The 16,102-nt window shown below is 60.2% G+C and overlaps 1 protein-coding gene across 6 annotated transcripts in view; it reads left to right on the top strand.

The window, feature by feature from the left end:
- ZC3H18 (zinc finger CCCH-type containing 18) overlaps positions 1 to 12,763 on the top strand; it is a 60,552-nt gene extending 47,789 nt beyond the window's left edge. For 4 of the 6 annotated variants that reach the window (XM_045890594.3, XM_045890596.3, XM_045890595.3 and 1 more), the window contains 10 exons: positions 3,460 to 3,651; positions 4,461 to 4,586; positions 6,321 to 6,425; positions 7,755 to 7,898; positions 8,203 to 8,262; positions 8,990 to 9,150; positions 9,379 to 9,575; positions 10,115 to 10,211; positions 11,180 to 11,276; positions 11,871 to 12,763. In XM_045890594.3, coding sequence (XP_045746550.1) covers positions 3,460 to 3,651; positions 4,461 to 4,586; positions 6,321 to 6,425; positions 7,755 to 7,898; positions 8,203 to 8,262; positions 8,990 to 9,150; positions 9,379 to 9,575; positions 10,115 to 10,211; positions 11,180 to 11,276; positions 11,871 to 12,084 — 1,393 coding nt within the window. In that variant the 3' untranslated portion in view covers positions 12,085 to 12,763. The remainder of the gene's footprint in view (positions 1 to 3,459; positions 3,652 to 4,460; positions 4,587 to 6,320; positions 6,426 to 7,754; positions 7,899 to 8,202; positions 8,263 to 8,989; positions 9,151 to 9,378; positions 9,576 to 10,114; positions 10,212 to 11,179; positions 11,277 to 11,870) is intronic. The other 2 variants (XM_064581189.1, XM_064581190.1) reach the window with 2 other exon arrangements.
- The last annotated feature ends 3,339 nt before the right edge of the window (positions 12,764 to 16,102 follow it).

Raw genomic sequence — 16,102 nt, 5'->3', positions numbered from 1 at the left:
TCAAATAAATAAATAAAATCTTTAAAAAAATAAAAAAGATGTATATATAGTAATTTTAGTGTTGTGGTTTCTTTTAGAGTTAGAAACAGCTAATAGTGTAGAAATGTTGAGATCGGGTAGCACTGGGGGTGGATTTTCACACGGTCCAGGAAGAGCACACCTGCAGGGGCGGATGCCACAGGGGAGATGCGGCCACCAGGCAGGTCGCAGCTGTGACTGCAGTGGGTATTGAGTGCACGCCTGAGTGTTCATCGCGGCAAATAGAATCCAGGTGGAAAGGAAATGCAGCGGTGCTAAATGTTGGCTATCTCGGGAGAACAAGATAACGGGATTTCTATTTACTTCCTTGTTTTACCTTTCTGTGTTTTCCAAAACTTTTCAATGAACTTTGTAACTGATTAAAAACGTATGTATCATGGGACCAGCAGCTACGTCTGTGTTAAATGACTGCTAGTTGTAAATAATGCAATATATGTTAAGAAAAAAAAAAAAGAAGAAGGAGGTAGCAGGAGGGGAAGAATGAAGGGGGGGAAATCGGAGGGGTAGACGAACCATGAGAGACGATGGACTCTGAAAAACAAACTGAGGGTTCTAGAGGGGAGGGGGGTGGGAGGATGGGTTAGCCTGGTGGTGGGTACTGAGGAGGGCACATTCTGCATGGAGCACTGGGTGTTATGCACAAACAATGAATCATGGAACACTTCATCTAAAACTAATGATGTAATGTATGGGAATAATATAAGAATAAAAAAATTAAAAAAAAAAATCCATAAGTGGAATACTACTCAACTATAGAAATTAACAAACTGTTAATACACACAACATGGATGAACCTCAAAATAATTACATTGAATAAAGAAATCAGACATAAAAGACTGAAAAAAAAATTACTGCTAGTTGTCTGGGATCCTACACTTTGGCTCCTTTTTAAGTGAGGATATTTGGGTTTGTAAGGTGTATCTGTGTCTCCACCCTGAGCTCCCGGACAGGGTGAACGGGCTCCCCCGTTGAGCACTCAGCTGCCTGGCTGCCTCCTACCCTGTTAAGGAGGCTCCTGGGTTCTCCTGCCAGTGGTCTGCTCGTCACCATAGAGCGCGGCTTTCACGTCTCAGCCGTAGCCGCGATGCACTCCTAGGTGATTGTTCTCTCCACCTGCAGTTACCACTGGTGCAGCCCCGCAGGGACCTGGGGGACAGGGCTCTTCAGTCCTGGCAGAGTCGCTCCCACTGGCACACTGGCCCTCAGTCCTGACGCTTGCGTTAGTGGCTGTCCCACGGAGCACCTCTGACCTCTCTGGGCCACTGTCTCCTCTTTCTGGGGCTTTGACCACAGTACGCTCTGTGTAAATCAAACCAGTCTCTTCAAACCTAAGTCAGAGAACAAAGGAACTGTTGAAGGCTCGGGTTTGATGATTCACGAAATTTCTAATGCACGTGAAAACAAAAGTATTTTTTTTTTTCAAATTTTTATTTAAATTCTAGTTAGTTAACACACAATGTGATACTGGTTTCAGGAGTAGAATTTACCGATTTGTCACTTCCGTACAACACCCAATGCTACTTACCTCACGTGCCCTCCCCAATGTCCATCGCCCAGCCACCCCATCCCCCCACCCCCCTCCCCTCCAGCAACCCTCAGTTTGTTTCCTAGAGTTAAGAGTCTCTTATGGTATGCTTCATTCCCTTTTTCTCCCCCTTACCTTACGTTCATATGTTTTTTTCCTTAAATTCCACATGTGAGTGAAATCATATGATAATTGTCTTTCTCTGATTTAGTTCACTTGGCATAACACCCTCTGGTTCCGTCCACGTCGTTGCAAATGGCAAGATTTCATCCTTTTTGATGGCTGAGTAGTATTCCATTGTGTATATATGCACCACATCTTTATCCATTCACCTGTTGGTGGACATCTGGGCTCTTTCCATACTTTGGCTATTGTTGATAATGCTGCTATAAACATTGGGGTGCATGTGTCCCCTCGAATCTGTATTTTTGTATTCTTTGGGGTAAATACCCAGTAGTACAATTGCTGGGTCTTAGGGTAGCTCTATTTTCAACTTTTTGAGGAACCTCCATACTGTTTTCCAGAGTGGCTGCACCAGCTTGCATTCCCACCAACAGTGTAGGGGGGTTCCCCTTTCTCCGCATCCTCGCCAACACCGGTTGTTTCCTGACTTGTTGATTTTAGCCATTCTGACAGGTGTGAAGTGATATCTCACTGTGGTTTTTTGTTGGTTTTTTTTTTTTTTTTTTTTTTTTTTTGCTTTTTAAGATTTTGTTTATTCGACAGAGAGAGACACAGTGAGAGAGGGAACACAAGCGGGGGGAGTGGGAGAGGGAGAAGCAGACTCCCCGCGGAGCAGGGAGCCCGATGCGGGGCTCGATCCCAGGACCCTGGGACCATGACCTGAGCCAAAGGCAGCCACTTAACTGACTGAGCCACCCAGGTGCCCTCAATGTGGTTTTGATTTGAATTTTTGTGGGGGCTAATGATGTTGAACATTTTTTCATGTGTCTGTTGGCCATTTGGATGTTTTCTTTGGAGAAATGTCTGCTCATGTCTTCTGCTCATTTCTTGACTAAATTATTTGTTCTTTGGGTATTGAGTTTGAGAAGTTCTTTACAGATTTTGGAAACTAGCCCTTTATCTGTAATGTTATTTGCAAATATCTGCTCCATTCTGTCGGTTGTCTTTTGGTTTTGTTGACTGTTTCCTTTGCTGTGCAGAAGCTTTTTATCTTGATGAGGTCCCAGTAGTTCCTTTTTGCCTTTGTTTCCCTTGCCTTTGGTGATGTGTCTTGAAAGAAGTTGCTGCGGCTGAGATCGAAGAGGTTGCTGCCTGTTCTCTAGGATTTTGATGGACTCCTGTCTCACATTTAGGTCTTTCATCCATTTTGAGTCTATTTTTGTGTGTTGGTGTAAGAAAATGGTCCAGTTTCTTTCTTCTGCATGTGGCTGCCCAATTTTCCCAACACCATTTGTTGAAGAGTCTTTTTTCCATCGGATGTTCTTTCCTGTTCTGTCGAAGATTAGTTGACCATAAGTTGAGGGCAACAAGTACTTTATTGCCCTTGAACTAAGTATTTGTTTTGTGCCCACTCTGTTCCGGCTCTAGAGAGGACATGTCGGACAAGGCCACCCTTGTCCTTCCCAGGGTTTGCAGTATGGTGGGGGATTCTGTAAGTCATTACACCCAAAAAAGTAAGTACCGGTGTGGTTAGTTACCGTGAAGGAGAAAGACCTGTTCCTCCAGGAAGGACATGAATGCGTGGAGACCGTCTGTGGAGTGAGCCCTGCTGCCGAGGGAGGACTTGCTGCCCCGGTAGGCGACCTGGTCCTTGTCAGGCTTCCCCTGAAGCAGGCGCTCATGCCGCCATCCTGCCTCTCGTTTGCCTTCATCGGACGGCACTGCTGTCGGAGAGGACGGTCCCAGAGTGGCTAACGCCTCTGTGATTTTAGCCGTCAAGCTGAGCCACCAAAGAAGGAGGCTGCCGCTGCAGGGCCGCAGGTGAAGCGAGCAGACGAGTGGAAGGACCCTTGGCGCCGGTCCAAGTCTCCCAAGAAGAAACTCGGGGTGTCTGTCTCCCCTAGCCGGGCACGAAGGCGTCGGAAAACATCAGCCTCATCGGCCTCTGCCTCCAATTCCTCCAGGTAAGGAGGCTGGCCGGTCACAAAGACTGGTTCATAAACGCCATGGGAGGGCTGCGCCGTCCTGGCCTGAGGACAGTCAGGGGGACTAAAGAGGCATCTGTTTGTCCAGCAGAGAATTATTGAGTAACTGGGGTGCTAGAGCGTCAGCGGCAGGCAGAACTGATGTTTAGAACCTCAGTAAGGCCTCACACCCCCAAAATAAACAGTTGACCTCAGCCAGGATGCTGGCAACCCAGAATGGAGCACAGACCTGGCGAGGGGGCCAGCAAGGGGAGAGAGCTCGCCCAGTCCCTCTGGGAGAGACCCCACGAGGCCGAAGGCCAGAAGGACGGCATAAGCCCCGCCAAGGAGTCAGCCCCTCTCTTCCTCCTGTGCATTTGGGCTTCGTGTGTACGCTGGTCTGAACAAACAGGGATGCGGTGGGTGGTGGGAAGGAGGCTGGCGGGAGGCCGCCATGCTAGACGAGGACTGGGGAGGTTAGCGTCGACCCAGGGCTTTCATTACATACACAGACGGTGTGCTGTCCGGCCAGGGCCTGGGAGCTGTCTCCCGGCAGCAGGGTGCGCCCCCGCACCCAGGTCTTGCTTTCTGAACCTGAGTCCCGCCAGGAGGGTGCTGGACTGCAGCGTGCCCGCAGGGGTGTCCCAGGGCAGGTGGGAGTGGGGGGTGGGCGGGTGTGCACAGACGGGGACGGGGGGACATGTGGCCATGTCATCTGGGTCTGTGCCTGAGGGTAGCAGGTCGGCAGCAGCGGCCAGGCTGCTGGAGGAGGACCGGCCCCTCTCCCACCTTGTGCTTGGACTGTCTAGGTCATCGTCTCGGTCGTCCTCATACTCCGGCTCCGGGTCCTCCCGCTCCCGCTCCCGCTCCTCCTCCTACAGCTCCTACTCCAGCCGGTCCTCCAGACACAGCTCGTTCTCAGGCAGCCGGTCCAGGTGAGTGTGGGCGCGGCCGGGTGCGGCCGGGTCAGCCCGGCACCTGCACCGTGTCGGGTCGGCCTCGACGGCGTCCTTCCAGGCACGCAGCTGCTCTCAGAACAGCCCCCGCTGTGTGTTGAGGCAGCTGCGTCGCCAGGTGACAAGCCGCAGGTGCTGAGGGCTCGGCGCACAGAGCACGTGTCAGGAGGTGGCTCAGGAGCAGCAGCAACGCGACCTGTGTTGTGGGTGTGCTGAAATCAGAAGGCCACCGTCGCCACGTGCTGTGGACCTGCGCTGTCCGCTGGGCCACTAGCCACGTGTGGTGATGCACAGTGTCCTTCAGGTAGAATTTTAAAGTGTGCGTGGCCCTGTTGGGAGTGCTCAGATAGAGGACATTTGCATCTTCAGAAAGTTCTGTTGGACGTTTCTAGAAAGATCAAACAATACGTGTAGTTTTCCCACTGAAAATAGACAAACTCTGGGGTTTTAGAGAATTCTTCGTTGTCATTTGTGTAGGAACCGAGTCGTTGATTAATACAACTAACAGGACTGTTCAGGTTCTGCGTCTGCTGCTTCTGACTTTCCAACCAGCTCAGGTGGCGTGCACTGCACCTGCACCCACATGCCCTGCCTGCAGGGGACACGCATGTGGGGACATCCCCTTCATCCCATTCAGGGTTTAGTTAGGTCCAAGGCCAGAGGAAGGTGGAGGTGGAGGACTGCCCGTGTGGGGGCCTCCGGGCCGTACCCCCCGGCTCCACTGTCTCCATACACACACAGAGGGTGCTGTAGCTCCCCGGGAAGGCCACGATGGGGCCTGGACCAGAGACCTCATCGTCGCAGTCGGTGACCAGGACCTCGCGCACACCAGGCGGGGGCACAGGGCTGCGCCGTCTGGCTCTAGCCCCTTGGCAGTTAGCGGGGGTGTCCCTGCCCATCTCCCCTGGTGGGCAGCCCCAGCCAGGTGAAGCGGGCGTCAGGATGGAAGAGCCGGGCATCTCCTCCGTGCCCCTCGGTCTCTAAAACCTCAGTGTGTGTGACTGCAGGCGCCCCGCCTAATTTTCCTGGTGCCACTGCTTGGCTGAAAATGGGGAGTTGTCCACGACAGCTTCTAAGTTGGGAGAAAACGACCGCCCGGGAGCCTTTCGGAGGCTTGCCTCCTGCACCGTGTGGTGCTGGATCCTGGGACAGTGGAGTCGTCAGCTTGGCTAGGCCGGCCTCCAGAACTGCCTGGCCAGCTCCCCGCACCCACCCCACCCACCCCCACCCCCCATCCTGGGGCTCTCTGTCCATGCTACTGACACCTGGAACTGGAGCCCGTCACTGTTTGCTTCAGGGGGGACACTCCGTGGGCTTGGCCAGTCCCTACCTCATGCTGCTCGCGGCCACCCTGCCCACCCCGCACCTTCCAGCCCCCTAGGCCTCAGTGCCCAGCTCTTTCGCTTGGCCCTCTGTCCTACCTGTGTCACCGTGTCCTTGCTGGACTTCCTAAGCAATGCAGAGCATGTGCCCTTCCCAGCCTGACCACACGGCCCCCAGGCCTTCTGCAAGACCCATCAGCCTGGCTACTCCTTTTCCCTCTAGTGTGTTTTTGGAAAGGACCAAGAACTATCTGAAGCCCATTCTAAATCTGAGGCAGCTAAGTAGAGACGTGCAGCGACGTTTTCTGTGTCCGGGCAACGTCCCTAGCTTGCTCAAGTGCAGGCTGGGGCACCGTGGCGCGCCCTCCTCATGCCTTTGTTTTCTCCTTAGGTCCCGGTCCTTTTCCTCGTCCCCCTCCCCGTCTCCAACGCCTTCCCCGCACAGACCTTCTGTTAGAACCAAGGGGGAGCCGGCTCTGCCTCCTGGGAAAGCAGGGTAAGTGCCCCATGGGGCAGGTTCTCCTGCTCTCTCTCTCTCTCTCTCCCCTGTTGCATCTGTGAAGAAGTCCCGGTGAGAACCCTTGGCGGGTGGGCAGAGGTGTTGGGGGGGGATCAGGCTCGGGGACCGCAGGGCACAGACTTAGCCTCTCGCTTCTTGACATGTGGACTTTGAGGCCTCACGCACATCAGCGTGCCTGCACCCCTGCATAGACCATGGTGATGGCCGTGCTCCTTGGGGTTAGACCACTTCCCCTGCCAGGAGCAGGCCCCGCTGTTCTCTTCCAGGGGGCAGGAGGGAGGTGGTTCCCATCGTGCTTCCTGGGCTGTGTCCAGGGCATGCAGAGAATGGGGGCCCCACCAGACTGGCCTCGTTGTTCACATTTGCTGTTCCTAGAGTGGCTCCCATTGATCCTCGTCAACAGTTGTGACTAACGTGACAAGTTAGAAACATCTGGAACTTACCAGACAGATGTCACACCCCTGGCGTGCGGTGTCTCAGGTTGCAGCCGTGCCCACGCTCCCCCAGAATGGAAGTGGCTCCCTTCCCGAGCAGTGCGGAGCACGGGAAGGCAGCCGGTGGTGGAGTTGGCCCTGCGGCCTGCAGGGCGAGGCCGGGGCACGTGTGAGCGGACGGGCCTGCATGCCCGTGTGACGCCAGCGCCACCCTCCTTTGTCACTTGTCCTCACGCGTGTGGCTCACTCAGCGGCCGATAGCCTGGCATTCGCCGGGTGGCCGGCGCTGAAACGCTCCATGCTGCACATTTGCATCCTGATCCAAGCCTTCCAGCAGCCCTCGGGAGTTTGCAGGCACCCGGAGTCGCCCCCTCCTAGAAAGTGAGCAGTGTGGAGGCGTACTTTATGCCTGGCACCCCAGCCATCTAAGTTGTGTGACGGGCTTAGCGAACATGTGAGGCCACCCCAATCCAGACACCCCAGCCGCATGGCAGGCAGGTCGTGCGGGCGTTTTGGTCTGCACGGATCTTAACTCGCCCCTGATGCTCTGCTGAGCAGCTTGCTTTTGCCCAAGACTTTGTTTCCTGCTGATTCCACCTGAACCGTGAGTGTTCGGTGCTACCAGAATGTTCGGCAGGGTATTCTCCCCACACTGACAGCACAGAAAATTTGGGGCCATTCTCTGCTGCAGCGTGGGTCCCACATGTGAGCGGCACTGGTGCCCTCGGAGGTTGGCCTGTGAGCGGGGGGGTGGGGGGGGCACGTTCCTGAGGAAGCACAGCGCCAGCTCTGTGGTTCTTGGAGGCTCTTCAGATGGACCCGTCCTCCGCCTGTGCGGCCGGTGTGACCCTCCCCCCGTCTCCTGTCACAGAGAGAAGTCCGTGAAGAAGCCAGTCCCACCTCCAGCCCCACCACAGGCCCCCAAAACCACTGCTCCAGCCCCCGAGCCCGCCAAGCCAGGAGACCCTCGGGAAGCCCGGAGGAGGGAGCGGCAAGCTAGGACCCCCCCCAGGAGGTGAGCGAACGGGCTTCGAGCTGGGGGGGGCTTCTGGGGGAAGCAGCTGAGGCTGGGGGCCTGTTCGGTCCCTGTCCTGTCACATCACGTCCTCGAGCCTCGGTTTCCCCCGACCACGATGGGAGGCGCGAGCACCTGAGGACAGAAGGTGTGGTTGTGCGGGCGGCAGGCGCCCGTCGACACCGAGGTCTCCCCTAGAAGGAGGCGGTGCTGCCGCAGGACGCCGAGAACGCGGCTCCCGCTCCGAGGGGAGACCGTGGGCCCCGCGGGCCGCCCGGCGAGACGGGCCTTGTCTGTGTTGCAGGCGGACCATCAGCGGCAGCGGCAGCGGCAGCAGCTACAGCGGCTCCAGCTCCAGATCCAGGTCATTGTCGGCGCCCCCCCGGCCCCCCGCCCCCCGCCCGCCGTGCTCGAGGCGCCCAGTGGCGGCCGGTCCGGTAGGGACGAGTGCCGCCGTCAAGCTGCTGGAAGAGGACACGCTGTCGGATCAGTCCTTAGGTCCTCGTTCGTTTCTAGGCAGCCCAGGTCCTCCTCAAAGAGGTTTAAAGACCCAGCCTTTAAACAGAGCCAGGCCCTTCCTTTCTGCCCGGGTCCTTGCGGAGTTCTCGGAGAGTGACCGGACTCGGACTCGGTGGCACGTCGTCCTCACGGCGCGGGCTGTGGGAGCAGCCCCCGCGAGCCGGCCGCCGTCCCCGTGCTTCCCAGAGCCGCGTGCGGGGCCGGGGCGCCTCTGCTCTGGGCTCTGGCGTGGCCGCGGGGCAGAGCCCTGCCCTTTCTCGGGCCTCACAGCCTGGGCCCTCAGCTCTGTCATCACCAGCCTTGCTCACAGCTAGTCACTCGTCGTATGTCCCTGCCCAGCACACAGGCTGGCTGCTCATTCGTGCGAGGGCCCTCGACCCCGTGACTGGGGTGTCCCTTCACCGTGGGGCCCCTTTGAACCGCCCACCTTCCCCCCTGAAGTTTCCAGTTAGGTAGTACACGTTCCTCGAAACTGGAGGCTGGGGAAGGTGCGCGTGGACACCCACGGCTGGCCCCCCGTGGCCTCTCGCCGCCGGGGCCACGTGGGTGCAGACGTGCTTGTGTGTGTCCAGGTCCCTGAGCGTGAGCAGCGTCTCCTCGGTGTCCAGCGCCACGTCGAGTAGTAGCTCGGTGCACAGCGTGGACTCGGACGACATGTACGCAGACCTGGCCAGCCCCGTGTCCTCAGCAAGTTCGCGGTCCCCCACCCCAGCCCAGACCAAGAAGGAGAAAGGTACAGGGGGCTCCTCGTGTCCTGGGCGTTGTGGCTGCAGAGGTGGGCAGGCCCCTCGTGGAAAGAGGGTGTGTGCGCTGCTTCACGGTTACACAGGAAAGCGCAGGAACCTCCCAGCTCCGTCCCACGGACACGTGGCCCGGCTGCTAGCACGTCCCCCCTCCAGGCGGCCCCCAGGAGACCGCCGTGCCGGGATGGTGACTGTGACTTAGCGTTTGTTGTTGGCAGGAAAGTCTAAAAAAGAAGATGGGGTTAAAGAAGACAAGCGGAAAAGGGACTCGTCCGCACAGCTGCCCAAGTCCTCCAAGCCTTCTGCCGGCAGTAAACCCCAGCAGCCCATGGCCCCCCAGCAGGGGCCCCCCGGGCAGCCCCAGCAGGGCACGTTTGTCGCCCATAAGGAGATCAAGCTGACGCTCTTGAACAAGGTGAGGCCGTGGGCACTCCCGGTGGCAGTTCCAGGAGCCCAGCTCCCCGGGAGGCATCCTGGTTCCTGGGGCCAGTGAACAGTGGCTGGACATCAGCCCGCTTGTCCTGCTGCCCTGTTGGGGAGAGGCGTGGGTGACGGGGGAGGCGTGGGTGTCGGGTGGCGAAGCCCAGTAGCATGTCCTGGGAGATGAGAGCGTCCTGGGGGTGGTGGGTGCTCTCCCCGGCCCTTCTCCGTGTAACTGGCCCTGTGTGAGCTGACGTCCCCGAGGCTCCCTGGGACTGGGAGGGTGAGATGTGGGGTCCCTTGGGGTCCTCTCCGGGGCTGGTGGCCCCCAGGGAACAGTGTCTCTGCGGGCACCTTCGCTGCCGAGAATGAAGGCCCGAAACCCTGGGCCCTGCCTCCCTCGGGGCCCCGTGGGCAGCCACAGGAGGGGCCCGTGGGGGCGGGTGTGGCAGTGAGCCTACCACCGCTGTGCCCCTGCTTCCCGCGGGGTGCTGGTGGCCAGCCGTCCTCACTGTGCCCCCTCCGTTGTGCCAGGCGGCCGATAAAGGAAGCCGGAAGCGCTATGAACCCTCGGACAAAGACAGGCAAAGTCCTCCTCCGGCCAAGCGGGCTAACTTATCCCCGGACCGAGGTGAGCTTCTCACCCCCGCAGAGCCCAGCAGGGCAGAGGGGCCGGGACCCCGTGTGTGCTTCATTTTGGGCCCCACGGAGCCAGCACTGGGGTGGTTCCAGCCATCGATGTTAAGGTTTTAGAAGTTAAAACTCGGGGAAAAACGTCAGTGTTTGCTAATGTTAAAATAACAGTGACCAAGTATTATATTTTAACACAAATAACATTTCTTACGAAAAGTAACCACATTTCCGTGAACAAAAACCGGGAGTGTCATTGTTCTTTGAAAACGTCTCCGGTGTCTGGCTGACAGACGGCGGCTCGGTCCTCCGTGACGGCACAGGGTGCGCAGGCGGGGGGCTCGGCGTTGCCGCGCAAGCAGTCCAGCCCCGGCTGTCCGCGGGCCGTCTGCCGGCCGGCTCCGGTGGCCGGTGCGCAGCCATCCTTCCTCCCTAAGCAGGGGCAGCGGGGCGCCCCTCGCCGGGCTGCTGAGCCCGGGGCCGCGGCACGCCCACCTGGGCCGAGAACCGGCCGGCGCCAGAGCCCGTGTGCTCCCCGGGCGCTGACCGCCCCCGCCCGCCGCCCGCCGCCCTCACACGCCCCCGCGCTCCCTGGACGGCGGCCGGCGAGCACCCCGGCCTCTTGCCTTGCCTTCTCTTTGCGACGCTTCCCTGCCTGTTCGTTCCCAGTCCAGAGGTGTGAGCGATGAGGGTCTTTGTGTTGGATAAATGGGAGCTCGCTGGCCTGTCCTGACCTTGGCCTCCGTGGGCTTCGGGGCTTCACTTTGTGACAGGACCGGCACTGCCCTGTGCCCTCCTTCGACCCGCTCTGCCCTGTGCCTCTTCCTGTGAGAACATGCAGGTAGTACGGAGCTGCCACGTCTCTGGCACGGGGTCGCCGGCGTCCGGCAAGGCCGCCCCACGCCTGTCCATGCTCACCAGCCCACGCTGGGCCGGACCGGGCTCTTAACCTCGTCCCGTGTCATCCAGGTTCTCGGGACCGGAAGTCCGGCGGGAGACTCGGCTCCCCGAAGCCAGAGCGGCAGAGAGGCCAGAATTCCAAGGTGCCCGTGGCCCCGCCGGACAGGTGAGCGCCCACCCGTGCCCTGGGTATGCCACATGGGCGCCGAGGCCTCCGGGCGGGCTAGCCGGAGCGTTCCTGCCCCGCAGCAGGTCCTAGGACAAGGGCCCTGAGGCACGAGGCTGCCTGGTGCTCCCAGCTTCTGCCTTCCCCGTCGGCCCCGGAAGCAGGGCAGAGATTGCCTTCGCGCAGGAGGCCGGCTGGGAGGCCCTGCCCTGCCAGCCCACCGCTCAGGGTCGTGGTCCAGACGGGTTCGGGACTCGGCCATCCGTGTAGCCGCCCCCCGCCCCGGCCCTCAGGGCTGCTCCTGGGTCAGCACCATGGGGTTTCTCCCCACCACAGGGGGCGGCCGCAGAGAAGCACCAGAAGCAGGAGGGACAGGTCAGCAGGGCACCAGCCGAGCCCTGGACGCTGTGCCCCCTTGACGCTGCACCACCGAGGGCGGGAGGGGCACTGCCCACCGCAGCCTGGCCCGCTGCCGCCGGGAGGCAGCCCTGTGTCCGTGGCCGCCAGGGCCCCGTGTCCTTGCCCGGCGCCCCGCGCGTCCTTGCCCAGCGGGAGGCTCTTGGCAGACCCTCTGATGGCCCCCTCCCCCCGCAGGAAGCGCCAGTTGTCCCCCCAGTCCAAGAGCTCCAGTAAGATCACCAGTGTGCCCGGCAAAGCCTCGGACGCCAGCCCCGCCAGCGCTGTGTCCGGCAGCACCAAATCCGGGAAGGCCAGCACGCTGTCGCGGCGCGAGGAGCTCCTGAAGCAGCTCAAGGCCGTGGAGGACGCCATCGCGCGCAAGCGGGCCAAGATCCCCGGGAAGGTGTAGGGGCCCCGCGGGCCCGGCCCCCGCCGCAGTGAGAGACTCTCGTGTTTTTATAACTAGTGTGAGCACAGCCGTCTTGGATTTTGAAGTTAACGTCTCATTTTGGCTGTGCATCTTTTTAAAAATTAAAAAAGAAAGCAAAGTTTCTCAGCTGGAAAAGAAGCCACACACGGTGAAGATGACGCTGAATCCCAGTCTTCTCCCTCCCAGACCAGACTGAACCAGCCCCATCCCAGAGCAGAAGTCCCGCCAGGCGGGCCGGCGGGCCGGCGGCAGGCGGCAGGAGCGAGGACGCAGCACCGGTTTTATGTAAATGATCAGTCCCGGCGCCCAGCTCCGCCTGCCCGCCTGCCCTGCCCGCTGCCAGCCAGCCTGCCCTGCGTCCTGTCCTCCGCACGCGCTCCTTCCCGGCCCGGGGGCGCCCCGTGCTCCTGAGCAGCCTGCTCCCCGTCCCCGCCTGGCCCCAGGGTCAAAAAATAGATCTATATTCTTGACTGAAGTCCGATTGGGAAATATTTCCTGTCTTTTATTTTAAGCATCAGATTGTTTTAGTTGATTTAAAAAGGAAAAAAAAAAATACAGAAAAGACCAAAAAAAAAGGCTGAGGGTGTTGTTGGGCGTCTGTGTAATGTGGAGGGTCTTTTTTTGAGGGGTCTCCTAAAATAAAGTATTTTGATAAGCAGCCGTCTTGCCCTGGTGGTGGTGATTCCGTGGGCCTGGTGTGCCGGCGGCCCCGGCTGACGGAGGCCCTGATCAGAGATGCTCTTGGTGCTGCCGACGCAGGGGCTGTGCCCCCCAGCCCCCTGGGCGGGGCGCCTTGTGTCCTCGTGGTGGGCCTGGGCCTGGCGGGGCCTCCTGAACACCGGAGCACCTCCCGCTCGCGCCGGGGACCTGCTTTCCCCGAAATGGGTGCCCGAGCGGAGAGGCCGGCGCACGGTCGTCGGGCTCGGCCGGCCCCCAGCCCCAAAGCTGGTGTGGACGCAGCCTCCCCCGTGTGCGTGCAGGCAGGCCCAGGACCGCCCTGCGGCCCTGCTGCCCGCCGCAGCCCCCGCTCCCCGCCGCGGAGCCCCATCACCACCAAGACCACCGCCGAGGGAGAACCCTGGTGCTGGCCGCGGCCCTTCTCGGGGGGGTGAGCTCGCTGAGGAGCACCGAGGCCTCGGAGCGCCCCCGCACAGTCTGGGGTGGGTGGGGTCCGCGCCCTCCGCACTCAGGTTGCCTTGAAACCAGACACCCCCTGGGGCGCGTGCTGCTTTCCCCGGGTCTGGGGAGGGCTGCGGCAGCCCCGGGGCCTCTCCCCTGCCGGTGGGACCCGCTGAGCTGCGCTCAGGCTCCGCCCCGAGCCGGGGTGGCCCTTAGAGCTTGGGGGCCTGGGGGTGAGCCCGGTCAGCGTTCCGTGGATGGTGTTCCGTGTTGCCTCCACGTCCTGCAGGATGTGTGAGTCCTCCTGAGCCACGGCGGCCTCGACCCTGTGTCTCAGCATGTTTTCAAGGCTTAGCTGATCTGCCGTCAAGCCGGGTACAGAGGGAACTCCCCTTCTCTGAGTGGGTGGCCTTCGAGGACACAGAGCCAGACCCCAGGGCAGGTTGGGGGCCAGCCTGACCCCATGTGCTCTGTACCCCCGGGGCCACTGCACCCCACAAGCCAGCTGGGAGCCCGCAGGTGAGCCCACCACATGTCCCTGCCTGCACGTAGCTCTCCTTGCCCCACTGACCTGGCCCGGGCCTCTGACACCGAGGCTGGAACCACGGCCCTGGGTCCCCTCAACCCCAGCCCAGTTTAAACGAGCATGAGCCTTCTGGGCTCATGGTTGCTCTGGGCCAGACTCAGTAGTACCTGTCCAGGGAGGGGTAAGGGCCACAGCCTGAGCCAACTCTCCCCCTGCCCAGTCTGGTGGAAAGAACATTCGTGGAAAGAACATTCCGTGCCATACTTCTGGAAAAAGGAAGCCCTCTATTATGTAATGGATCCTCAGGCATGTTGGCACTCCAGGGAACATGATGGCTGAGATCCTGGCTGTAGTCAACATGCAAATAGTGGGGAAAATTAAGGGCCGTCCCTCCAGTTCCACGTCTGTCCACTAGACTGCCCCCCATGTCCAGGTCCAGTCTTCACAGCTTGAGCAGCCCTGCCACGTGACACATGCTGAGCCACCCCATCCCCACCTGCTTGCCATTCTCCCACCCCAGGGCCTTTGCACATGCTGTTTCCTGTTCCTGGAACTCTGACCCGACAACTACGCACACTAACTCTGGCAGCTCAGGCCAGCCCGCCCCATCCCTTCAGGCCTTCCCATACTCCTTGCCCAACCACCTGGCTCCTGCTGACGCCCCCCAGCCCCCACCGCGGCCTCTCTCTCTCTTGAGTGGATAAAAAGAAACAAAACAAGGGTTTTTTATTTTGTAATTCTTGTCACTCAGATGGGAGATTCAATCTCCAACGTCATGAGTGAACATGTCAGGCTAATGCGGCAGCTCGTTTGGTAAAAGTGAAGTTTCTCTGGGTTTCTCTTCGGTCACTCACAGCACCCGGCAGGGCTCCTGGGCCTCCCCCGCCCCTCCCCCACGCGCCAGCTGCCCGGCTCCCCCCAGGGACAGTTGTCACCCCCCGCCCCCAGGGCTGCAGGCCGCCTCACTCAGCAGGACACTGACAGAAGCACATGGTCCAAGGGGCATGGTTTGAGGGCGGGGCCTTCCGGGACACCGCCTCCGGGACTCCCTCCAGCCTTCCTCTGGTGGCGCCTTTCCAGTCTTGCCCAACCCGGGACTTCTGTGCTTGCCTCAGCCGCCCGCAGGAATGAGGTGCCGCCTGGGCCCCCGCCCTGCATCCTTCCGGCCTTTGGCACCGCCCGCCGCGACCCCCGAGCCCTGGGCCCTGCCCCTGGTCCGCTCAGCCAGCTCTGCCCCCACCCCAGCCCCCCTGGGGACCGCTGCGGAGCCGCGAGGGGCGGAGGTGCCGGGAAGCGGAATTGGCGCGCAGCCTGGTCCCAGGGATCCTCTGCCGAGCGCGGTGCCCACCCCTGGGCTGTTCTGGAAAGGCACGGAAAATGCAGAAATACCCCCCCCATGGGGGGCTGGCTGGTCAGGGCGCCGCCGTGCTTGCCCAGTGCATCCAGCTGTGCCCCTGCGGGAGGGGAGCTGCCGGGCAGCCGCGGCCGAAGTGACCATTTATAGCCGTTTCATTTCATAAATAACACCCATGTATGTGTGCGGTCAGACCCCCCCAAAAAAGAAGGCGAGACCACTGCGCGGCGGGCATCTCGCTCCCTCGGCCTCCAGGCTGGGGTTCACCTGCCAGCACCCCGCAACTGGGGCTCTGTCTCCCCGTTTTACTCCCTGGGGAGCCAAGCTCGTCCCTCTTGCCCTCGTTCCAGCGTATTTGTGGACCAGCTCGGGGCCACCACACCGCCGCCCCTGCCCTCAAGGGGCTCACGCTGCCTCCTGGGGGGACACAGGAGAGACTGGAACTCACCCTCCGGAGACAGGGAGGCGGCGGTCAGCCGGCCTTGGGAGGGGCTTCCTGGTCCTCCAACATCCGCCCTGTAGAGGGGGTCCTGGGCCCAACTGTGTATCCCCCAAAATACGTCAAAGGTCTGGCCCCAGTCCCTGTGAAGAGATGAAGGGTCTTGGCAGATACAATTAAGGTAAAGATCTTGAGATCGTTCTGAATGAGGTGAGTGTCCTTAGGAGACACAGAGCAGGGGACACAGACACGGGGGAGAGGCCCCGTGAAGACAGGCAGGGGTCGCAGCGGCGTGGCCACAAGCCAGGGGACTCAGAATCACCAGCAGCCCCCAGCAGCAGCAAGAGGTGGGAAGGGTCCTCCCTCGGAGACCCCAGAGGGAATGGACCCTGCCCACAATTTGATTTCAGACTCTGGCCTGCAGGACTATGGCATCCTCAGTGTGTAGCCCTTAGTGACAGCAGCGCTAGCAAACTAACGCAGGGGGTGGTGATCTCCCCATTGCAGGAGGTATGCAAGCAGAGGGCTGACGACCAGGGACCGGGGCGTTGTAGGCAGG

This window comes from Mirounga angustirostris, unplaced genomic scaffold (assembly GCF_029215605.1).
Source record: "Mirounga angustirostris isolate CCGP_5_RB_7025 unplaced genomic scaffold, mMirAng1.0.hap1 SCAF_16, whole genome shotgun sequence".
Lineage (NCBI taxonomy): Eukaryota > Metazoa > Chordata > Mammalia > Carnivora > Phocidae > Mirounga > Mirounga angustirostris.
This window is presented reverse-complemented; position numbering and strand designations above follow the sequence as displayed.